The sequence below is a fragment of the Muscardinus avellanarius genome (genome assembly GCF_963383645.1).
Source record: "Muscardinus avellanarius genome assembly, chromosome: 10".
NCBI classification, from domain to species: domain Eukaryota; kingdom Metazoa; phylum Chordata; class Mammalia; order Rodentia; family Gliridae; genus Muscardinus; species Muscardinus avellanarius.
The window spans coordinates 63,645,618-63,670,654 of record NC_137796.1 but is presented as its reverse complement, the minus strand read 5'-3'; the positions used below and the strand labels follow the sequence as shown (position 1 = coordinate 63,670,654).

General features: G+C 46.7%; 1 protein-coding gene across 1 annotated transcript; it reads left to right on the top strand.

Moving 5' to 3' along the window:
* Positions 1-384: 384 nt before the first annotated feature.
* Positions 385-24,013, top strand: PPP2R1A (protein phosphatase 2 scaffold subunit Aalpha; the record flags this gene model as incomplete). Its single annotated transcript, XM_080703043.1, has 14 exons — positions 385-468; positions 9,368-9,458; positions 13,822-13,922; positions 14,983-15,215; positions 16,112-16,259; positions 16,365-16,520; positions 17,606-17,720; positions 17,828-17,898; positions 18,341-18,475; positions 20,320-20,493; positions 20,790-20,850; positions 21,496-21,650; positions 22,726-22,868; positions 23,902-24,013. The coding sequence occupies exons 1-14, from the start codon at positions 391-393 to the stop codon at positions 24,011-24,013; spliced, it is 1,773 nt and encodes a 590-aa protein (XP_080559169.1). The 5' UTR covers positions 385-390.
* Positions 24,014-25,037: the final 1,024 nt, after the last annotated feature.

Here is a 25,037-nt window from a genome sequence, read left to right as displayed (position 1 = left end):
AGGCAGGTGCGCCTCCTCCAACTCCTGCTCCTCATTGGTTAGAAACAGCTGCTCGTCTCAGCCGTTGTTAGCGGCGACGTAGGCGGGTACAATTTTGGTCGCTAAGACGCCCCGCACTTCCGCTTCCTTTCCCCTCCCCTTCGTCGGCTCCCGAAGAACCGATCTCGTTTGTTCGACCAATGGTAAACGGAAGTAGGCGGGACTTCACGTGTCCGGACCAAAGAAACGCGAGCTTGGGGCCTCGCCAGCCAATGACGCTGAGGCAGCCCCTGTGGAGTTGCTCGGGCATCCCCACGCTCGCCTTTCCTCCACTTCCCAGCTCTGCCCCTCCCTTCCCCCCGTTTCATCACGGCGCTAGCCGCAGTCTGACAGGAACAGGACGGAGCCAAGATGGCGGCGGCCGACGGCGACGACTCGCTCTACCCCATTGCGGTGCTTATAGACGAGCTTCGCAACGAGGATGTTCAGGTCCGGAGGATACCGAGGGCCTGGGGAAGACCGGGAGGGAGACGAGGGGGCTCGGGAGGCCCTCGCGGAGAAGGCTGAGCGTTCGGTAGGAGTGGCGGAAGAGGGCATTGACCAATCAGGGTTCAGCTCTCATCTTTCCAGGTCGCCAGATTCGAAGAGACGGCCCCCTGGATTGGGTGTCCGCCCAGGGGAGGGCGGGGGCTGGGCGAGCCTCGAGGGTCCCGGGCCTGCCGAGGGCGCGAGGCGGCCCGGGTCGGGTCGGCGGGCTGGGTGGGCGAGACCCGAGGCCTCGGTGATTGGCGGCCCGCTCCGACTGCCCTTGGGGACGGGGAGGGCGAGTCCTTATCCCCGAGGTGGGGTTGGGGGCGCCTGATTAGTGGGGACCCGAGGAGGTTTTCTCCTTTTCAGGTTTCTTAAGCTGGGCCAAGTGGGGACTGAGGCGTAGGGTGCTGTCCCTTTTCGTGTCCTTCTCCTCCTCTAATTTGAGTGCGGGTCCCCAAAAGGAGGGAGACGCGAAAACACTCCCTTTCCAAGAGGAGAACTGGCTAAATTTAGGGCTTAATGACGCTGTCAAAGCCCTCCTAGCTCCTACTCTGCCATCGGGTAGTTCCCTTAGCGTACTAACATTTCTGGGTAGTGGGATAGGGTGGCCCAAGGACCCCGGACCAGGCTGGTATGGATTTTAGAAGTCTTCAGACTGCAGCTCCACCTCCCACCCGCTGTGTGACCTTGTGCACGTTATTTCACCGCCCTGGGCTTCTGTTTTCCATAAAATATGGTTTAATAATAGTCCCGGCTTCATGGGAGGTTGTGAGGAACTGGATGAGTAAAACAGAACGGTGTCTGGCCTCTTGTGAGTGCCCAATAAATGTTAGCGGTAATAATGGGGAGTGGCGATTGAAGAGGTCCCATCATCCTGTTAGGCCTCACTCCCCTCATCCCCTACTTTATAAAATTGTGCTAGGGCACTGGAAAACCTCTTGAAACTGGGCCTTGCCTTCTAGGTTCCGGGTATGTGCCTCTGGTTCTGGTGTCAGATTGTAGTTTTAAATCCTGCCTTTTCCACATTCTTGCCGATTGATGAAGGGCAAGTTAATCTCATCAAGCTTCGGCTCCCTCTTAAATAAGGATAAATATCTATTCATAGAACCATTGTATGAGTTAATTCATTCGTGGCATCACTTGCTATGTAGGAGACAGGTGTGAAATAAACAACTAGATATATAGAAAGTAGTAACATACATAAGAAATGGTGGGAAGGAAAAAGATGGATATTGAGGCAGTGAATCAGCAATATTTGTTGAACCTCTACTCTGGGCACTGTTCTAGGCACTGGTGTACAGCAGGAATGAGACAGACAAAACCTTGCCCTTGGGGATTTAGCTTGTAGTGAGGGGAGACAGACAAGACACTAGGTAAGCAAGACACTAGGTAAAATGTATCCTGTGTTAGGTAGGGATAAGTGTTAGGGATATGTGGGATGGGGACGTGATTTTATTTTTGTTTTTTGTTAACTAGGGATTGAACCTAGGGACGTTTATTTATTTTTATCTTTTGGTACAGGGGATTGAATCTAGGGACATTCTACCTCTAAACCACACTCTCGGCCCTTTATTTTGAAGCAGGGTCTGTCTGAGTTGCTGAGGCAGGCCTCATACCTGTGATCCTCTTGGCTCAGCCTCCCAAGTATTGAGATTATAAGTGTGTGCCACCATGCCCAGCTCTGAGGAGGCTTTGATGTGTGAGCAAATACCCAGTGGAGGCAAAGGAAAGAGTGTGAGTCTCTGGGTGGAGGGCATAGCAAATCTGAGGTGGGATGGGGAAGTGGGCCAGTCAGGGAACGTCTCTGAGAATACACAGTTTAAATTAGTACTAGAAGAAGGTGAAGAACCCTCTAGAAAGAGGGAGCAGATACATAATGTCTGTAGTTCTCAATTTAGGGTATTTTTGCCCACAAGAGGACATTGTAAATGTGTGGAGACATTTTGGGTTGTGATGCTGGGGGATTGCTGCTGGCCTCTTGTGGGTAGAAGTTAGATGCTATTAAGCATCCTATAAAGCATAGGACATTTCCCAACAGCAAAAATCCAGCCTAGAATAGAATGTCCAAAGTGCAGAGGATGAGAAAAGCGATTTTACGGAAATTTGCCAAACAAATAGATCTTCGGTTAGTGTATTAGTTTCCTATGGTTACTATAATAAATTAATGACATAAAAGAGTATAACTTTATTACTTTATAATTCTGGAGATCAGAAGCCCATCCTGGATTTCACTAGGTTACACTCAAGGTGTGGGCAGGGTGGCATTCTTTTATGTATCTACTTCCTTACGTTTTCCAGCTTCTAGAAGCTGCCATGTTCCCTGGCGCATGCCTTTTTATCTTCCAAGCCAGCAACTTTGCATCTTTACCTGCTGTCTAGTCACAGCTGCTTCTGACCACAGTTAGGATAGATAGGCTCTCTGATTTTTAAACATCCATGTGATTATTTTGGACCTACACAGATAGCCAGCATCATCTCCCCATCTCAAGGTCCTTAAGCTTGATTGCCTCTGTGGAATCCCTTTTGTAGTATAAGGTAGATTTTCACAGGTTCTGGGGATTATGACATGAATATTTGGGGGGAGCATAATTTTCTGTATCACAATTGCTGTGGTTGGAAAGCAGAGATTGAGGGGGAAACTCACAGGAAGTTCAGGATGGTGGTAAAGTTTTTATCTTTTACTTTTAAGTAGTACAAGTTGCTTTTTGTTCTCTCGTTACTTTTATTATTATTATTATTATTACTTATGCATTTCAATGAAGGAGCACTGCTCACTCAACAAATATTTGTGGCGAGTGCCTGCTATATGCTGGGTATTGATCTAGGTGATGAGGCCATGAAAATTAATCATGGGCAAAAATCTGCCCTGTGAAGCTCACTTCTTCGAGGCAGACTAGAAACGAGGTACAGTGTAGAGGACCATAGATGATGGTAAATGCTATGGAGAAAAATGGGGAAGACTGGGGTGTTGTGCCAGTTTTAGATGACCAGAAAGGCCTTACTTAGGAGACAACATTCAAGCAGAGGAGGGAACATGCACCTGGAGGTATGGAGAATAGCATCCCAGGCAGAAGAAATTAAGGGTGAAGGTAGAAATATGTAGAGGATGTTCTGGGAACAGGAAGAAGGCAACAGGAGCCAAGTAAGCTAGCTGTTTATGGTAGAAAATGAACTTGAAGAGGAAGCCATAGCCTTCCTGAGACCTTGTGAGCCAGCCAGCATTTAAACCAGCAATCTGCAAAGGGCTGCCTGGCCTTGTGCTTTCTATTTATTTATTTATTTATTTATTTGTAATGGAGATTGAACTCAGGGCTATTCCACCTCTGAGCTACATCCACTGCCCTTTTTTTTGAAAACAGGGTCTTGCTAAGTTGCTGAGGGTCTTGCTCCATTGCTGAGGCTGGCCTCACACCTGTGATCCTTTTGTTTCAGCCTCCCAAGTACTAAGATTACAAGCATGCACCACCACATTAGGCATTGTGCTTACTTTTTATTTTTTAGAATATTATTTTTTTAACTCAGATAAACCTATATGTTTGTATATTTCTTATGGTTGCTTTTGTGCTACAACAGGGTGGAGTAGTTTTAATAGAGATGCTCTGACAAATCCCAAAATATGTACTATCTAGTCCATTGCCAACTCCTGACTTTTTTTTTTTCTCTGCATGTATTAACACCTGTATTATCTTCATTTTACAAAAGTTAATCCTGTGACTAATAATTGGGCACTTAGTCTGCACCAGGCCCTTTGCTAGGTTCTTGGGTCACAGACTGAAGAAGAGGCTCAGATGCTAGTGGAGGAGAAACTGTGTTGTGTTGGGGTGTGATACAAGTTAAGATGTATAGAGTGCTGGGGGTGGGATGGGGGTTATATATAAATATCACCCTCACCAGGTGAGGGTTGAGCCTGAGAAAGTGAAGGAAGAACCCTGGGGCATGTGGAGAAGAGCTACTAGGCCCAGGAAACAGCCAGCCAGAAAATCCAGAGACTCTAGCTGGGAGTAGATGGATATGAGTTTTTGTTTGTTTATTGCTTGGTTACTATCAAGGAAACCATTATAACAGGCCCCCAGGGAACTAGAGGGAGTGGTCAGAAATGAGAATGGATCAGTAGACAGATGCCAGATCATGTAAGGCCTCTGGCTTTCATTCTGATTGTGAGTAGAAGTCATACCACACATGGGATCATACTGTACACCCTCTTATCAGGGAAGGCTCCATGGGTTGGATGTGAGGTCTTAAAAGTAAGTGGTATTTTTGCATGTGCTTACAGGGGAGTGGGGAATTCTATTTATCAGGTCTGTATAGTAGGCTCTGTGCTGAGGCCTGCTGGGGACAAGGACAGTCCAGGGTAAAAGTGCTATGGTGAAACCTTGTGGATAGGCTGTGGTAGGTGCTGGAGGGAACTTGAAAGACAGTGCCCAGGGAAGTCTTTTGGGGGTACAACATGATGCAGGGTACAGTGAAGATTTCTTACTCATGGTACTAGTAGCTATTCTATCAGTACAGTAGGGAACCCAGCCAAGATTCATTTAAACAAGTAAGGTCCTCCCCCCGCCCCCACCTCATATAACAAGTTTAGCAGTTCAAGGGTATCACAGAATTGTTAGAATGTGCCATTCCTTTGATTTGCCTTATGTGGTCACAAGGTTGCCACAGCATGTGCTGCCCTCCTAGTACCACATTGAAAGAAGGCCAAGCGAGGACAGAAGATCTTGCCATCCTTCTGGGATGGGGAGGGGATCTCCCCATGGGAGAGGATCTTTTCTGGAAGCCCTTCAGCATACATACCCTTAGGTGTCTTGTCCAGAACTGGGCTGTGTGCTGAGTCACTTGGGATTGAGTTTGGCTGTGATAGGAAAACTCTAAATAATGGGCTTAAATGAGCTTGAAGTTTACTTTTGATTCATGATTAAAGCATCTGGTGGCAAAACAAGCTAGTATGGCACCCCATGATGTTAGAGTCGCAAGATCTTACCATTGTACTCTGTATATCTTTTATTATAGTCACATTCCAGACAGGAAGGAAGGAAGGAAGAAAGGGAGGGAGGGAGAAAGAGAAGATGGGAAGGTGAGTGTGGCCCCATTTTACCATAAAAACACTTTCACTTGAGTTTCACTGGCCAAATATTAGTCTGATAACACATCTAGAATCAAAGGTGATAATGGAAATATCTTCTGAGGTAATCATGTATAGCTGAAAACCAGGGAATGTGGACAATAGGATAGCCCAGTATAGGAGCTCTTAACCTGAGCTCATCTCTGATTCCCAGACAGGCCCAGGAATCTGGATGGGGAAAAAATAACATCTTTATTTTCACTAACTTCTTATACTTTCCTTCTGTTGGAAGTATAGTTTCACAATAGTCCATTTTAAGTAGAACCTGTTAACAGTGGGACTGTTTATAGGTTATCTTACCTGTTGTATTGTTGCTTGTGCTCCCCTCTATACTCCAGAATTATTGCCAATATTAGACCTGCTAAGGGAGTCCATGGCACCATTGCCAACCTCTGTTCCTCCCAAAGAGCAAATAGGAATCCATGGTAGAGATGGTACACCAGGCCCTGTGCAAGGTTCTTAGGGCACAGAGTGAAGACATCAGTGGCTAGGGCTCTGTTTCTTGTCAGCATGTGAGTTTATTTAACCCTCCTGTGCCTTTGAACCAAATCTGAGCGCCGTTAAGGGATGAGGTGCCACACCTGCTATTACTCATCTTTCTTTGGTGCTAGGATGTTCCTGAGAACATGTCACTTTGTGCTCAATGATAACCTTCTGAGATTAGGTATTGTCATTCCCACTTCACAGATGGAAAAAAAAAAATTGAGGCTCAGCAGGGTGCAGAGATTGCCTGCAGGTAAACAACTTAGCCTTGAACTTAGGCATGTGGCTTTGCAGCACCAACCCATGCCACCTTTCATGAGCATTCAGTGCCTTCTGTCTGAAGAAACCAGTGGATGTTATTAATGAAATCACAACTAGAATGTCCAAGGACAGTTCTCTACTGAAGGAGAGGAGGCCTGATTTTCAAGAGCCTACCTCTTGCGCATCTGTCTCAGTGATGGTATAACTTTGAGTCAGACTGCCTGGATTCTGCATGTGGCTCCATCAATTTCCAACAGAAGGTAGCTTCTTCATACTAGCTTCCTCACCTGTAAAATGAATGTTCTAGAAACAAAACCTCGGAGCATGGTTCTGGGGTTATATGTTTTAATGATCCATGTCAAGCTTTTGGAAACATGCAGTAAATAATGAACACATATTAGTTGCCATGGTTACTGACGTTATAATGATTATTGTGATAATTTTCTGCCACCATCTAATTGTCCTTAGGGCTCTTGCTTACCTGTTGTGGCCCTGGCCCATGTGTACATTTCCCTATGGTCCACCTGAGAGAAGAACACAAAGATCTAATGGAAGATAAAGAAGAAAAATATAGGCAACTGGGTCAATGTTTCCTATAGTCGTTTATGAAATACTTCAGACGTAAGAACATTGAAAAGTAGCACAGAGGTTGTCAGAGGGCAACTTGTGGGCCCACTTCAGCTTTTTCCTGCTTTTACAAATAGTTTTTTTTTTCTTAATATAGCCATGCTCACTTGTTTACTTAATAGCTAGTTCTGTAAAGACCAAGGTGAGTGGTTAGGACAGAGACCACGTATCTGCCAAGCTGGGGATGTGAACTGGCAATTTATAGGGCACATTTCACTGATACTTGTATACTTACCACTCAGATTCATTGAGTGTTGGTGTTTGCCATTTTTGCCCTTTTGTCTTTCTGTAGGCCTATCTCAGTGTGCATTTTATTTTTGGCTGAAAATAAGTTGCAGGTCTATATACTTCATCCTGAGGTCCTTCTATTGCCACAGTGATATGTTGTGGAGCCATCCAAAGCTCAGGTTGTCCAAAAGGCCCAGTGATGTTGTATTTTAAGAAATGGTGTGTTGCCGGGCGTGGTGGCACACGCTTGTAATCCCCGCACTTGGGAGGCGGAGACAGGAGGATCACGCAGGTTCGAAGCCAGCTGCGCTGGCTTAAGAGACCCTGTTTCCAAATAAAAATATAAAAATAGGTCTGGGAGTGTAACCCGGAGGTAGAAGGATTTCCAGTAACCCCAGTAACACCACCAAAAAAAAAAAAAAAAAGTGGTGTGGCCAGGCGTGGTGGTGGCCACTTATAATCCCTGCACTTGGGAGGCTGAGACAGGAAGATCGCAAAGGTTTGAAGCAAGCCTCAGCTGGCTCTCAAACTTAGTGAGAGCTCTCAGCAACTTAGTGAGACCCTTTTCAAATAAAATATAAAATAGGTCTGGAAGTATAGCCTGGAGGTAGAAAGCCTCTGGGTTCCACCCCCAGTACTACCAAAAAAAAAAAAAAAAATGGTGTGTGCATTTTTACTATAGCATTTTATCTGATTCTCATTGTCTTTTAACCCAAAGAGACACTTAAACCCCCTGACCGGAGAATCTTATGCAAGCAATATCTCAGTCACTTACAGACCTTTTCTCAATTGCCTAGGACTTGGGAAATGAATAGGCTTGGGAAATGAGCCTACTCCTCACCTGTCCCCAGTTCCTCCTGTTCTGCTGCTCCTTCTAGGAAGAAGGTTACAGTGTGCGACCATCAGTGCTGCCTCACTTTTGTTCGTCCGTCTCACCTTCACAGCATGATCTTGTTACATTCTTGGGACAGCCCCAACAGAAGACTTCTGGAGAGGAGGAAACACGAAGGGAGGGTTTCAGTCAGCCTTCAGTTATAGCATCTGGGTCTGGGCCTTGGCCCTTCAGTGGTATCTTAGATTCAGTTTGGAGAGTTGTGCCTTCTTTCTTAGGGCGGAGAGGACAAAATGAGGACCCAGCACATAAGCACTTCAAGAGAGGCCTGTCACATATGTTAGCCCAGTGTATTCATTCTCTAAGGTTGCATAGGTCATCACAAACCCAGTAGCTTAAAACAAATCTATCCTCTCACAGTTCTGGGGGCCATATGTCTCTCTTAACTTTGGGGACTACTGGCAGTTCTTGGTATTCTTTGACATGTGAATGTATCACCCTAACATCTCTGTCCCTCTTCACACTGTCCTGCCTTCTGTGTACCTTCTGTGTTTTCTTCATTTCTGTTGTTTATAAGGACACTGTCATTGGAGCTAGGATGAACCCTCAATTCCCGATAAACTTATCTTGGGATGCTTACATAAACGTGCATCTGCAGAGATCCTGTTTTCACATTCGCAAGTGCTAGGGGGTAGAATTGGGATATATCTGTAAGAGACTGTGTATTGGAAAACCCTGTTTTTCCTTTACTCTCAGATCATGAGCAAGAAAAAATTTTGTGATCCTGAAATGTGTGAGGATCTCTGCCTGTCAGCAAGCAAGCAATCAGTTCTATAGCATTGGATACCAGCAGCATGCCTTCTAATCCAATTCAGTTCTGACACTGTCTTCCCAGAGATAGTGCCTGTTTTAGGGCCTGGCCAAGAGCGAGCGTGCTGTAGATGTGGCTGCTGCTGTTAAAGGGCAGTGTCCTGCACATTAGATGGTGCTGAGTGCAAGAAGGGGGGAGACAGCAGAGAGGAGGGAGGGAGGGAGGGTTGGTTGGGAAGCAGAGTATAGCTTTAGTAGTGTTCTTGGAAAGTGCTCTTGAGTAGGTGTTGGGCTCCGTAAGGCCTAGACGATACTCTGGGCTTTGTTGTTATTCCTACTATTTTTGTTGTTTGGTACTTGGGCTAAGTTACTGCTGAGCATCTTTATACATTGGTAGCAAGGCTTCCAGAGCTGGCCTAATTGCTTCCAGAGCTGTGGGACTCCTTTGATTCTAGGATTCCTAACTTTGTCTCCTCCTTTTCCTGTTCTCTGGTTAGCTTCGTCTCAATAGCATCAAGAAGCTGTCTACCATCGCCTTGGCCCTTGGAGTTGAAAGGACCCGCAGTGAGCTCCTGCCCTTTCTTACAGGTAATGAGATGCACTCCTGGGGTCCCATATGGAGTGGTGACTATCATGGGGATGATTCCTGCTAAACAAGAGGGAAGCTTGTCATGGATTTAACATACTGTATCTGCCCCATGCTACTTTGGGATGGGGACAGGATTCAGAGGAGGTGAAGTATAGCTCTGTTCCCAAGAGGATGAGCTGGAATGATGGTGGCAGGCTTTGGCAAAGGGAGTCTGGAGGCAGATGGAACCCAGTTTGAATTGCAACTGCAGCTCTTAGCTGGTGACTTTAAATAAATTTCTTGAGATTCTGCACATTTTTCATCTCTGAAATGAGAATAGTCATCCTCATGCTATATTATTAATGTGAGCATTAAGGATTAATAATAATTGCTATCACTTTATGTGCTTGTCATATACTAGGTGTTGTCTTGACTGTTTTTTTTTGTGAGTTTTAATAATGGTGCCCTATGTTGCTATCACCATTCAGTGGGTCAGTCTCACAGTAGTGCTTTGAGACAGTTAATACTACTGTTCCCATTTTTTAGATGAAGGAACTGAGGTGAAGTAATTAATTTGCTTGAAGTTGTACTGTTAGAAGGCGACTGAGGGAATATTTATATAGTTGTTCTGGCTCTAAACTTGGCAGCGTTTAGTAATGACTAATACCATAAACTTAGGGTCCCTACTACTTGACTTCAAATCTAAGCTTTCCACTTTCCAGGTATATGACTTTGGGCAAGATATTTCACATTTACTTCCCTCAAATTCTTTAAAGGTAAAATGGACATATTCATATAACCTAAGCAAGATTCCCGTGAAGAGCTTGTGTCAGCACCCGGTAGATGGCAAGCGCTGCTTCAGCGTTGGCTGTCAAATGGTTACTAGTTCTGCTGTTTCTGAAGTTGTGTGTAAATCACTCAGCACAGCAGCTGGCACAGACTAGACCACCAGTTAATGATAAATCCTCGGTTACCCCTATTCTTATTGCTACTTCATACTGTATATTTAATACTAGTTCAAATTGCAACTGACGGTTTAGGGTACTGTTATTAAGTGTTTTGTATTCAATCATCTCACTGGGACCAAGGAATGATCCTGTGGAAAGAAGAACCAAGACTGAGCCCTCTACTCACCTGATGTGGGGGAACTGAGGCCTAGAGGTTTTGTGACTTGCCCACAGTGGCACTGCTAAGGATTGAGCAGTGCAGGTGTAAGGGACTCTGAACATTACCCTGGGGGCAGGTGTTTACGTATGTGATGCTGAGTGAGTGACCCCAAGTGGCTTCTGCTGGTGGGGTGTGGGAGAGACTCAAAAGCATCAGAATGCTGAGACGGGGCAACTTTTGGAGCAAGGGGGTGGCATGGTAACTTGGTTAAAAAGTTAAAAGGCAAAAGTAGGCAGCTGTGCTAGCAGCCTGCTGAGAAAACCTAGGGTGCCCATTCCTCTTGAATTGCAACTCCAGCTGTTAATTTTAAATAACAGCTGGTGATTTTAAATAAATTTCTTGAGCTCTGTACATTTTTCATCTCTGAAATGGGAATAGTCATCCTCATGCTATATCACTAATGTGAGCATTAAGGATTAATAATAATTGCTATCACTTTATGTGCTTGTCATATACTAGGTGTTCTCTTGACTGTTTTTTTTGTGAGTTTTAATAATGGTGCCCTATGTTGCTATCACCATTCACTGGGTCAGTCTCAGTTCCCTTCTCTATAATGGGGTCTACAAAAAGTACCTAACCAGGGTTGTTGGGAGGATAGGGTACTCCATACACAGCCTGGTTTGTCGGAAGTTCTCAGTCAGTACATGCTTCTGGAGGTTCTGTAAGCAGGCACCAGGAAGGCAGGCTAGTGAGCCTGTCTACCACGAGTAGTGATTGGAGGCAGGGCTGACCTTGGCAATTCAACAGGGCATGGGGTGCAAGGAGAGCTGCTGGCGTGTTGGCCATGGTAGGTTAGATTTTGCTGACCTTAAGTTCCAGATGGAGCAGTTAGGTTTAATCCCATAGGTGAAGGCAGGGCATCATTGTAGATAGCTGCTGGAGGGTAAAGGGGGATGAGGTGTAGAAAAACAAACCTTATGAACACATAGAGTGTGTTTTGATGGAATGGACTGAGGAAGAAGAACAAGGGGTGTAGTGGCCAAGAGCAGAGACCCAGAGGTCACATTGCATGGATGAGTCCAGCTGTGGTGGGAATAATATTGTACATATTAGTGTCATTGAGAAAATTTAATGAATTTAAAATTATGAGTTTAAATTTTATCCCTTTTTTTCTTTCTTTTCTTTTTTTTTTTTTTTTGGTACTGGAGATTCAACTTATGAGCATTCTACCTCTGAGCTATACTCCCAGCTCTTTTGTTTTTAATTTTGAGACAGGGTCTCACTAAGTTGCTGAAGTTGACCTCAAATCTGTGATCCTTCTGTATCAGCCTCTCAAGTACTGGGATTACAGGCGTACGCTATCACACTCACCATCCATAACTATTATCTTTATTATGGTACAGGATCACATAATGTAACAATAATACAAATGGGAAGAACTATGGGGCCAGAGTAGTATGGGATCCATTAGACTGAAAAGGAACTGATGATTCAGAGAAAGATTTTTTTGAGCTACTGGAATTCTAAGGGATGGCATATTTTTTCTGCTTTGGTCTTCAAGCCACTGAAAAAATGTTAAGAATAGCAAGTGTCAGATACAAGCATCTTTCAGAAAGGATGATACTTTTTCAGACGGAAGAAAAGCTAAAAGGCTTTCTGAGCTGACACCTATAAAACATTCAGAATTACCAGGCGTAGTGGCGCACGGTTGTAATTCCCGCGCTTGGGAGGCGGAGACAGGAGGATCGCGCAGGTTCGAAGCCAGCTGTGCTGGCTTAAGAGACCCTGTTTCCAAATAAAAATATAAAAAAATAGGTGTCTGGGAGTGTAACCCGGAGGTAGAAGGGTTTCCAGGAACCCCAGTACCACCAAAAAAAAAAAAAAAAAGAAAAATTCAGAATTGGTTTTATTAAGAAAAAATTTACCATGTTAGTTTGCTAAGGACAAAATACCAGGTGTCTTTTTTATTTTTGGTACTGGGATTGAACCCTAGAAGCATTCAAGATCTCTCTGAGCTACACTCCTAGCCCTATTTTTAATTCTGAAATAGGGGCTTACTCAGTTCCTGAGGGCCTCTTATTTTGCTGAGGCTGGCCTTGAACTTGCAATCCTCCTGTCTCAGCCTTCCAAGGACTGGGATTACAGGTGTTTGGCACCACACCCAGCTCAGATCAGGTCTCTTAAACATCAGAAATTTATTTTTGCAATTAGAGGGCAAGAGTCTGAGATCAAGGTGTCAGCAGGCTTGCTTTTTCTTGAGTCCTCTCTCCTTGGCTTGCAGATAGCAAAAATCTAAGACCAAGGAGATTTTAAATGCTGCTGGACACCCGGGGCTTGGCACTTTCTGCCAAAGATAAGTAGTTCCCACTACCTTGTAGAGGAGAGGCCTGAGCTTAAGGAGGGAGGCCTTTGGATTGAAAATAGGATGGAGAACTTTTCCCACCACACAATCATTCTTTTTTTTTTCTTTTTTCAGCAAATCTGAATTGCACTCCTGTGCTGGTTTCTGGTAGGAGTGGGGGCACACAGGAGCCAGTCCAGGGTGTAGAACACCTATTATAAGGACACTGATAAAGGTGGCAGGGGGGAGAGGGAGCCCACGCAATGTGCCTGACTTGGTCTAGGGGTATTCTGGAATTCCTCTAAGAAGTGGCAGTTGAACCAAATTGAAAAGATGGAGCAGAATGTTTTAGGCAAAAGAGAAGGAAGTTTCTGGCAGAGTAGTTCTGGAGGTAGGAACACAAGTAAGCTCCTACTTACCAAGGCCAGCACTATAAGTACATAGTCTTCTTATTTCCCCCTCACTGAGGGAACAGGAACTGGACCTCATGGGGGTGGCATCGCTCACCCACTGTCCTGTCCCTAGCAAAGGGCAGAGGCAAGACTGGGGCTCTTTCATCCAGCCCACACCTGTGGCTCCATCTCTGTGCCAGTTAGGTGGTGGAGGAAGTCCATGGGTGCTGACAGTGTGGGTGGCAGAGTGGAGCCTGGCTATTCTCGGCTTGGATTTCTGAGGGGCTGGGGCCAGACTGGGGTGGAACTTTATTTATTTATTTATTTTTAGTGGTACTGGGGATGGAACCCAGGAGCCTTCTACCTCTGGGCTACACTCCCAGACCTATTTTATATTTTTATTTGGAAACAGGGTCTCTTAAGCCAGCTAAGGCTGGCTTCGAACCTGTGCGATCCTCCTGTCTCAGCCTCCCAAGCGCGGGGATTACAAGTGTGCGCCACCACACCTGGCTGGAACTATAACCGTCTGTCTTTATCTCACAGACACCATCTACGATGAGGACGAGGTCCTCTTGGCCCTGGCGGAACAGCTGGGAACCTTCACCGCTCTGGTGGGAGGTCCAGAGTATGTGCACTGCCTGCTGGTGAGTCTGGAAGCAGGGAAGTCCCCTTGCTCCACAAACCCCAGGACTGACCTGTGGTCCTACCTGCTGGGGCACGGGGCAGATGCCTTGACATCACTTTAGTCTAACACTTTAGTAGTGGCATTTAATACATCTTACTGTATTATAAGTTACACTTTTTATCCATACCAGGCACCTGCCCAACCTGTATCAGCCCCGGCTAGCACTCTCATTTAGGGCTTGGTTTATAATTGGGCTAGGTTCTGCCACTCACTTGAGTGACTTTTAGGGGAAGTATTAACCTCTCTGTGTCCCTGTCTCTAGAAAGGGGCCATCGAAGCCTACCTTTATAACTGAAGCCCGTAGCAAAGCACTTGACACATAGTACTAACCAGTGTTCCTTGCAGTTATCATGTCATGTCTACCCTTTGGGATATGTAGGTGTGTTGATGATGAGCCACCTGGAGTGCTGGGAAGTTAAGCGTCCCATCAAGGTCAAATAAATGGCAGAGCTGTTCAGTTCTCCCAAGGACCATCTGTTCAACTCTCCACCAGGCCCCACTCCTGCCTGCCTGTGCCTCTCTGTGCTGGGTGTTGTCTGGGGACACACAGAGTGTCAGATACTAGCAAGAACTGCTGTTTGGGAGAATATAAGCCGGGTGATCTGGTTTAGATTGTGGCTGTTGGTGTGACTGCCTTGGGCAGGTTGCTTCGCCTGTCTGTGCCTTACAGTCTTGCTCTTAAAATGAGGCCAGTATTAGGACCTGTTCCAGAGGATTCAGCCCAATAGGACAAGCTCCCCAGAATTGAGTGACACAGTGCCCTGCACATAGTTGTACGGTAGACTCACTGAGAGCTAAGGAAGGGTAGAGCCACTGTGAGAGCTAAGGAGGCATTGGGCCCTCTCAGAAGTTCATGAACTCCACTGAAGTTCTTTCAAGGGCCCTTCAGTAAGAACCTTTGTGGAAGACTCACTGAATTAAAGATGGAATGGGGTGACCAAGTAGGACTTGGCATGAAATGGGGCTCCAGAACTGAGATTGGGGGGGGAGCTTGCAGTGACCTCCCATTCTTGCCACAGCCACCCTTGGAGTCGCTGGCCACAGTGGAAGAGACGGTGGTGCGGGACAAGGCGGTGGAGTCCTTGAGGGCCATCTCACACGAGCACTCACCCTCCGACCTGGAGGCCCACTTCGTGCCGCTGGTGAAGCGGCTGGCGGGTGGCGACTGGTTTACCTCCCGCACCTCGGCCTGCGGCCTCTTCTCCGTCTGCTACCCCCGAGTGTCCAGTGCTGTCAAGGCAGAATTACGACAGTGAGTCCCTCCTCTCCCCCTTTGGCAGCCGGCTGCTTGATCCACCTTCCCTGAAGCCTCAGCCCCACTATGCCTACGCAGGGCCCTTATGTCTCCCAGAGCTCTCTCAGCTCCTGCCCCACTTCAGAGTGGCCTGTCCTTGAGAGTGGACTCTGGACAGCATGGGAGTAAATCTATCTGTTTGGTCTTGTTGGGAGTTCTTCCCATTGACTCTTGTGAGGAATCAAAAGAATTCTCACAAATAGAGTGTTTAGAACAGAGTCAGGTGCATAAAACACTCATCAGATGGTGTTTGATATTACCTCAGTCCTGTCCCATGTCTAGAGCCCTCAGCAGAGGTTCCCTTACCTCCTCCACCTCTCCTCCTACTGCTGAGCATCAAGCCTAGGCCCTGAACAGTTACCCCTTGCACAGTAAGGCTTTATGGCTGTGCACACATGCTTAGATGTCTACAGTAGTACTTGCACATCTCTAACTGAGATCATTCCTGCTAAAGAATAAGACCTTTCAGTGGCAAGTTAGTTGGATGCTATATAGTCATTATAATTATTATATGATTGTTGTAACTGTTTTATGGCCATTATAATGGGAGTAAACATCTACTATCGACTGTAGATTTATTGTGTGTAGATAAGCTGCTAAGTATCTCATACATGTCATCTCATTGAACCTCGTGTCAACCCTGTGGGGTAGGTACTGCTACTATCAGCCTCATTTAACAGGGCTGGGAAGACTCCAGAGAGAGGAGGAATCCTCACTTGCAAAAGGTCACCCAGCCAAAGCTAGTAGCCGAATGACCACAGGGTCTGTGGTGCCCCCTTTACCCCATCTACCCGTTGCCTCAGGATCCCCAGGGTTCCTTCTCTTGAGCCCCATTCCCACTCCCACCCTTACAGATACTTCCGGAACTTGTGTTCAGATGACACCCCCATGGTGCGGCGGGCCGCAGCCTCCAAGCTTGGGGAGTTCGCCAAGGTGCTGGAGCTGGACAATGTGAAGAGTGAGATCATTCCCATGTTCTCCAACCTGGCTTCTGACGAGCAGGTGGGCTTGCTCTCTGGCACTTCCATCATCCCCACCCTCTGGTGGACCCTGCACCTGAAAGGGAACTCCAGAGCTTAATGGGGCCTGCTGTACTCTTTTCCTCAGGACTCGGTACGGCTGCTGGCGGTGGAGGCATGCGTGAATATTGCCCAGCTCCTTCCCCAGGAGGACTTGGAGGCCCTGGTGATGCCCACCCTGCGCCAGGCTGCTGAGGACAAGTCCTGGCGTGTCCGCTACATGGTGGCTGACAAGTTCACAGAGGTAGGTGAGGGGCTGTTGATGTTGCCCTGAAAATGGGCACTCTGAGGCCCCCCAGGGTAAGGGATGGTGAGCCGTGTACAGTAGCTGGAGTTTTTCATTAGGCCAGTACAGTCCTATGTGCTTAGCAGTGAGATTTCTGTGATAAGTCCATTGGCTCTCATAGAACACACCTGCCCTGGTTGGGTGATGCAGCAGCTTGAAGTGCTGCGGTGAGGATTCTGAGGCCACCCTCAGACTCTCAGGAAGGAAGTATGTTCCTGGGCTCATGTAGCTTTCCTGTCTTTGTTTTCTCTTGGTAAAAGAGAACACATAGCCCCAAAGCTTAATTGTCAAAGTGACATCATCAGCCAGGCAGAACAGGGACAGGCCCCCAGGTGTCTGTCTGGGTCACACTGGGTCTCAGAGTAAAAGTTCCAGGAGGACAGGAACTTCAGGCTATTTAAGCAGTGCTTGTTCACAGCAGACAGTAAATACTTAGGTGAATAAAAGGCAACTTTTGCCCAAGGCAACATGAGGCCAAACAAAGTCTTTTCTTGTTCATTCCCTTCTTAGTAATGAACTGTCCTGTTTGTAACTAGGTTTTCAGGAATCAGGTTTGAGGAGAACTGGTGTTCTTTTCTTTTCCTGACTTCATAAGCCAGGCAGGGCTAGTTTGCATTTTTCCCTCTGAGTTGTTCTTTTTTCATTTTAATTACAAAGCTGCTTCTGGTAGCCAATCTTAAGAAAATAAAAATGTATCTAAAGTAAAAAGCGGGAGCCACTATATATCATTAGAACTTTTTTTTTGATCAGAGAACATAAAAATCAACATAAAATAACCTAATTCACACAATTAGGAGATCCGTTGTTATTTTTTATGCAAATAAAACTATGAAATGAGTGCCCTCATGGCCTCATTTTGCTTTTGAAGAAGCTAAGACTCAGAGAGGTGAAGCACCTTGCCCAGGGCTGTGCAGTGGTGCTGGAGATTCTAGTGCCCATGCTCTGGCCCCTGATTCTGGTGCCTTGACTTTGATTTTACCCTTTACCTCAGAGTTGCTGCCAGATCTTTTTATTCTCCTTACCCCCTTTATCTTTGTCTGTAGCTTCAGAAAGCAGTGGGACCTGAGATCACCAAAACAGATCTGGTCCCTGCCTTCCAGAACCTGATGAAGGACTGTGAGGCTGAGGTGAGGGCTGCAGCCTCCCACAAGGTCAAAGGTTGGTGCTGGTGACCAGAACATAGCAAGGTGGGTGGTGTCAAGGGGCCTGAGGCAGGACCAGGGCATCAGGTCTCACCTGCCCTGCTTCCTTTTCCCTGCCCACAGAATTCTGTGAAAATCTCTCAGCTGACTGTCGGGAGAATGTGATCATGACCCAGATCTTGCCCTGCATCAAGGTAATTGTGAGTTTGGTGGGAGGAACATAGTAAGTCTGAGCTTGATCAGAAGGGGATAGGTTGGGCTTTGGGGACAGCTACATGCAAACTAGGTTTCCAGCCCTCTAGGACCACAGAGCACTTGGGTTTGAAACAATCTGGTGTCACTACTGAGGGCAGAATCTGAAATGTGGGGCTGCCCTTTGGGGATGATTGAGTCCCCTTGTCCACAGAGCTTTGGGGTTGGGCCAGGGGCTGCTGGAGCAGGGGTAGGGTCATATAACAGTAAGATAGGGGGGTATGCTAGGAACTACAATTTCTCCCATTCCTAAGTCCCTCTTTTTCCATGAGTGAGCAGGGTAGAAATGCTGTTGTCTCAGAGCGTCTTCAGAGTTGCTGGCTACTTGACCCCTGCCACTGCAGGGGTGCCCTGACCCCACTTCCTCCGCACCTTTCCTTCCAGGAGCTGGTGTCAGATGCTAACCAACATGTCAAGTCAGCCCTGGCCTCGGTCATCATGGGCCTTTCACCCATCTTAGGCAAAGACAACACGATTGAGCACCTCTTACCACTCTTCTTGGCTCAGCTGAAGGATGAGGTAAGGGAACCAGGTGGGATCTCATCTCTGCATTTGCAGAGGTGATTAGGGGACTGGCTGCTTACCCAGACTGGAATCTCAACGGGCATCCAGAGTTTTACTGACTTGAATTGAGGGCACAACTGTCTGTGTTCACCCATTCTTTCATCAGTTACTGTTTTAGTGTGTCCTTAAGTGTGTGCTGGTCCTTTTGTGGGTATTGAGGTTACAAACAAGGAAGAACAAGACAGATCCTTAGGGACCGATAGTAGAGAAGAACATATCGGCAGTCTCAGTTTCATAAAGGTCGTGTAGTTGCTGTGATGGATAGGTCATGTTTTTAGGGTTCAGTCGAGATGCTGTAATAGAGTTCCCAAAACACTAGCTTAAATAAGACAAGATTATTTTTCTAAGAGCAGTACAGCTGGTCCCACACTAGCTCTAATTTTTACCATCTCCCAGCTTCTGTGAAAGAGTAGGCACCAGAGAGCAACAGGCTTGGTCCCCACAGGAACAAGACCCATCACATCTGCTCACCCTCCATGCATTGGCTAGAGCCAAGTCATGTTACCACACATGGCTGTTCAGGTGGCCCCGACCACAGGGGGCAAGAGCGGGTGCTGGGTGGTAACTAGAGAGATCATCAGGGTCACCACTGGGAAGGAGTTTGGAATTGAATCTGTGGGTGCAAGTGGCAGAGTTGGAACAGATCGAGATGTGAGAAAAGAGCCCTGAGGCCAGTGTGAAGGAAAGAAAGGTGAGTAAGGTGGCCAGGTGCACAGGGAGACCAAAGGAAGGCACGGCAGGGGGTGCTGGACTGGTGTCGTTACTGAGTCGTCTTGAACTTTAATGGAGGGTTCTCATACATTATTCCTTTCAGCAGATATGATTGAAGACCTATAGAGGGCTAGAGATTCTGCTGGGTGCTGGAGACATATTTACCTCAGTACTACATCTCTAGTCCTATTTTTTTATTTTGAAACAGGGTGGGTCTCACAACTTGCCTAGGGCCTTGTTAAGTTGCTGAGGCTGGTCTTGAGCCTGCAGTCTACCTATCTTGGACTCCCAAGTGCTGGGTGTACAGGTGTGCACTAATATACCTAACTGAGATGGCTCAGTTCACCTTGGCAGAGAATAAAAGTTACACAAATGATAATAAGCTCCCTCATGTTAGTCCATTTGTGTGTCAGACACTTCAGCCCTTACTTCACTCTTAATAGCTTTGACCACCATTTGAGTTTATTTTTATTTTATTTAATTAATTAATTTATTTTTTTTTGGTGGTACTGGGGGTGGAACCCAGAGGCTTTCTACCTCTGGGCTATACTCCCAGACGTTTTTTATATTTTATTTGGAAACAGGGTCTCACTAAGTTGCTGAAAAGCCTCACTAAGTAGCTGAGGCTGGCTTCGAACCCGTGTGATCCTCCTGTCTCAGCCTCCCAAGCACAGGGATTACAAGCATGCGCCACCACACCTGGCTACCATTTGAGTTTAGATGTCTATTTCATGACACAAATTGATATCCAGAATGAAGCACTTCCTGGAAGCTCCAGCTATAGGTGGCAGAGCCAGTATTAGAATCAAGTCTGCATTACTTTTTTTTCTACATCATATTTTTCCATTTTGGTTCCTACAAGTCCTTTCAAGTGACTAACCATGCTTGTGATGATATTACACAATTTAAAACATTGCTTCACTTGGTATCTATGTTACTTGCTTTGTGTGCTGGGCTGAGGCAGGAGTAGGCAGGAGTAGGAGTAGGGAAGTATTGATTATACAGACTTGGTTCTTTTGACCCTTTTCACTCTATCCTGGGTTGCTGCATGCAGAACATTCTGTCTGAACCTTCTGTCCTCTTCTCAGTGCCCTGAGGTGCGGCTGAACATCATCTCCAACCTGGACTGTGTGAATGAGGTGATTGGCATCCGGCAGCTCTCTCAGTCCCTGCTCCCTGCCATTGTGGAGCTGGCTGAGGACGCCAAGTGGAGGGTGCGGCTGGCCATCATTGAGTACATGCCTCTGCTGGCTGGACAGCTGGTGAGTGAGATGCAAGGCCAGGCAGCACTGCTCCTGGGGTGGTAGTGCAGTGCTCAGGGCTGTGATGGGGTATGGGGGCTCGGTGTAGGCTATGACAGCTGCTTGGGGAACTGGAAGAAGGGACCCTGAGCAAGTAGCCTCTTAGAAGATGGATAGAACTCAGTAAGAAGAGAGAAAGTGGCACCTCAGATGGGTTGAACAGTATCCCATCTCTCTGGGATGGGTGCATTTTCCCGAGGTTGCTGGCACCTCCTTGTCCATTCATCCTTGAGCCCTTACCTCCTTTTCTTCTGCAGGGAGTAGAATTTTTTGATGAGAAACTCAACTCTCTGTGCATGGCCTGGCTTGTGGATCATGGTGAGTCCCTCCAGAGGATGGCAGGAGGAGTTGGCAGCTCCAAGAAGGACGAGCACATGGGCTCATGTGAACCCCTGCCTTGCTCTTTAGAACCCTAGAGAAGTACAGACTGGGAGGGGGACACAGCACATCATGCAGGGGCTTTCTGGTGCAGAGGAGTTGGGGGACCACTGAGCAGACAGACCTGGATTTGAATCCCTCCCTCCTGGCTGTGGAAGCTCAAGCAAGTCACTGGTTAGCTTCTGTGAAACATGAGGTTCTCATCCCAGTCTCTCAGGGCCATTGTGAGAATTGCTCATTAAGAATGGTTTAAAAAAATGTTTATCTCTACCAGGTACTATTTGATGTACTAAGTGCTAAGTAATTTGCTTGGGCAAATGATTTCTCAGAACTTTAATTTGCCCTTCTTTTGAATGAGGCCAGTAATGGAGTCTGCCTCTTAGAGTGTTACAGAGATACTGTCTGAAAAGAAGACACTAGACAAAGCATAGTGAGCATCTTTTTTGTTTTTTTTTTTTGCTGAGTTTATTGACTCACTTTTGGCCTGGCATCAGAGACTGCTCTGTAAACAGTATCAAGTATAACTTTTACTCCCTACTTTCCACCTCCTGAATCACCTCCTCTCTCACCCTCACTCTGCTGCAGTCTATGCCATTCGGGAGGCAGCCACTAGCAACCTGAAAAAGCTGGTGGAGAAGTTTGGGAAGGAGTGGGCCCATGCCACTATCATCCCTAAGGTCTTAGCCATGTCTGGAGACCCCAACTACCTGCACCGCATGACGACACTCTTCTGCATCAACGTGAGTACCCTACTGCCTAATGGCCCATCACCTGGAAACTGCAGTGCCTGGGCAAGGAAGGTGAAGGAGAGCCCCTAACAAGACATCTTTCTTAGAAAAAGAAACGATGGGGATCTATGGTGCCAGCAATGAGTACCTGGGGGACTACAGGCCATAGCTCAGAGTTGCCAGAGTTGGGATTCTAGGGCCTCTTGAGTAGGAACTTGCAGAGGGTTGAGGAGATTGGACCTGTTGTAGCAGCAATTTCCAAAATGTTCTCTCCTTCCCTGCTAAGTAAATGAGCAATTATTTATGATGCTGTGGCAAAGCGTGTGGGCTCTAGAGTTGGGCCTACTTTTAAAATCTACTTCTACCACACATGAGCTCTGGACCTTAAGAAAATTACCTAACCACTCAATGCCTCAGTTTTCTCAGCTGTAAGGGATTTGTGCTGGTAATCACAGCCCCTTACTGACCAAGTTGTAAAGATTAATTTGGGTATATGTGCTTAGGGCTTAGAACAGTTTTTTTTTATTATTTTTTTATTGATGCATTTTAGTCACATATCTTAATGGAGTACAAGATGGTAAAGGCATACATGCACATGTCACTCATGTAGCCCTTCCCCAGTGAATAGTTTGGACATATATAGAAAAGATACCTAATCTTATTTACTTTGGCCATTATCAGTATCTCATGTACTATAACACTTCCATATAAAACATATACATGGCTAGAAATTACAGGACAGGATTTAGAAATAAATGTAACAAGTATTCTGCTAATTTCCTATGCCACAGCTGGTAGATCAGTTCCTTGAGGAGGGAGGGATCTTAGGAGTTAGGAAACGAGCCCATCCCCAGAGGGTGAAGGAAGTCTGAGGAAGAGACCAGGACGTCTTAGAATGCAGAAGTGGTGTTAGGGAAGATGGGAGCTTCCAGAGAATAAGCTACTCAAAGGGTGGATGCTTCTGGACCCTTGCCCAGCCTCCCCCTGTGGCCTGAGGATCATACAGGGGCCAGGTCAGTGGAAGGGTAACGTAGGATTTAGCTGTGAACTTCTCATAATTAACCCCCTGTCACTCACTGCTTCCCAGGTGCTGTCTGAGGTCTGTGGGCAGGACATCACCACCAAACACATGCTGCCCACAGTCCTGCGTATGGCTGGGGACCCCGTCGCCAACGTCCGCTTCAATGTGGCCAAGTCCCTACAGAAGATAGGGCCCATCTTAGACAACAGGTGAGGCCTGATGTTTCCTCACTTAGTAGCAAGAGCTTGTTCTGGGTGTCTTACTCTTTGACCTTTAAAGAGCCCATCAGTGTTCTTTGCTTTCTCTGTGACACTAGCCTATCCCCTTTACCTTTGCAGTATCTGTTTTCTCAACTGTAGAATGAGAATTTATGTGACTTACCTCACAAAATGGAAGGAAAGAAAGGAGAGAGGATGACAGTCTACATACTAGCAACAAATCATTAGAAAATGAAATCAGCTAGTATTTTTGTATGTCTGTGTTGTGTGTGCTTTTGCACATGAATTTTAACTTATACTTGTATCACAACAAATAGCTCAAAATAAATTTAGTGAAAGATGTGAAAACTATAAAATATTGCTCTGAAAATTTTTGGAAGCCCTGTATGATATCCATTTGGGTTAGTTCCCTGAATTCACTTTATTTTCCTAAACTATTGATTTGTAGTGCAGGAATATTTCCCCGAGCTCCCTTAAATGAGTAGGTTCCTGCTGGGCCCCTGCAGGGCTGAGAACATCCGCCTTGAGTCTCTTTCTGCACCATTGCTGCTTATTCCCAGTTTGGACTGTGTCTTTCTCCTGGCCTAAGCTCCACACAGGCAAGAATGGTGTCTCACTGTTTCACACATAATACACAGTAAATAATGTGTCCAGTTTTTTTTTTAAAGAAAAACCAGTTGCTCAGACTCAGAGACTTATGGGTTCTTGCTTCTGTACTCTGTTTTCCAGAATGCTTTAGAGTTCCCTGTTCTGGGCCTTAGAGATGTCTGTCCTTGTCAGACATCTGCCTTGAAAGTAATTTTATCCTGGACCTCAGAGGAGGCGCGTGTGTGTGTGTGTGTGTGTGTGTGTGTGTGTGTGTGTCTGTCTGTCTGTCTGTCTGTCTGTCTGTCTCATGGACTCTGATGTCTCGTTCCCCCCACCTATGTTTTGGTGTGTCTGTGCCTCCTGCTCGGGAACCTTCAAGCTGTCTGTTGCCCCCAGACCAACTTACCCTCTCTTCTCCTTGCCCTTCTCCTTCCAGCACCCTGCAGAGTGAAGTCAAGCCCATCCTGGAGAAACTTACCCAGGACCAGGATGTGGATGTCAAGTACTTTGCCCAGGAGGCTCTGACTGGTAAGGCCATTAGAGCTTAGAGCTCCCAGGTAGTGCCTGAGAGGGGGAGGTACAGAGCATTTGTGGGCAGTGGGTCAGCTGTGGTTCTGAGACCTGTCTGTTCTGTTTCCCTAGTTCTGTCTCTTGCCTGATGCTGGAAGAGGAGCCAATGCCGGCCTCTGATGTCCACCCTCCAACCCCCCAAGCGCCTCCCTCAGGGAGACAGTGGGGGGCCTATTGACTGTCACTCCCTGTGCATGGTCTGACCCAGGCCCCTTCCCCCAGCACGGTTCCTCCTCTCCCTAGCCTGGGAAGACTCACTGCTCACCTCCCAAGGGACTGAGGGAGCACAAAGTGGGACAGGGCAGTAACCCTGGGAAGAAGGGGCCATTCCTGCCCATGTTGGGGAGAAATGTGAGCATCCCAAGTGACTGGCTCCCGCTGCTGTAATGGGAACCCTCCCTCACCTACTTACCCACTTCCGTTTCTCCCATCACCCTCCACCCAGTGGTTCTTTTTTGTCAGCTGTGTCATTTTTGTTTTATTCCTCCCCCTCTCCATTTTCACAGAAATAAAGGTCTAGATATAGTGGGTCCTCTGGTCTGAGTCATCAGCATGGAGGAGGGATACCACTTCAGGGACATATCTCTGTCCTTCTCAAGGAGACCTAGTCCTGGAGCTGTTACAGTATGTGTCCCAGTGAGAAATCCTCCTGGTTCCTTAGGAATGCAGCTGTCTACAGGGTAGACCAACTTGAGTCAGTACTGCAGAGTGGAAACCCTGCATGGCACAGTCAGGCTAGCTCTGGATTGTCTGCACACTATGTGCGCCAGTTCCTGTGTGTTGGGAAGACAGGCTGGGGCCTTTCTCCAAGGTAATGAAGGCTGTAAGGAGCAGTAAAGGGATATACTAATATGGAAGCATTTCACAATAGCTGCTCTATTTTTGTTCTTAAGCTGTGATTTTTAGCTGCACACACAACTGCCTAGAGTCCAGGCATTTTCCTTTTGTCTGTTGAAGTTTGGTGTGGAGTTGGGACTAAATTCTGGCCAAGAGGATATGAAC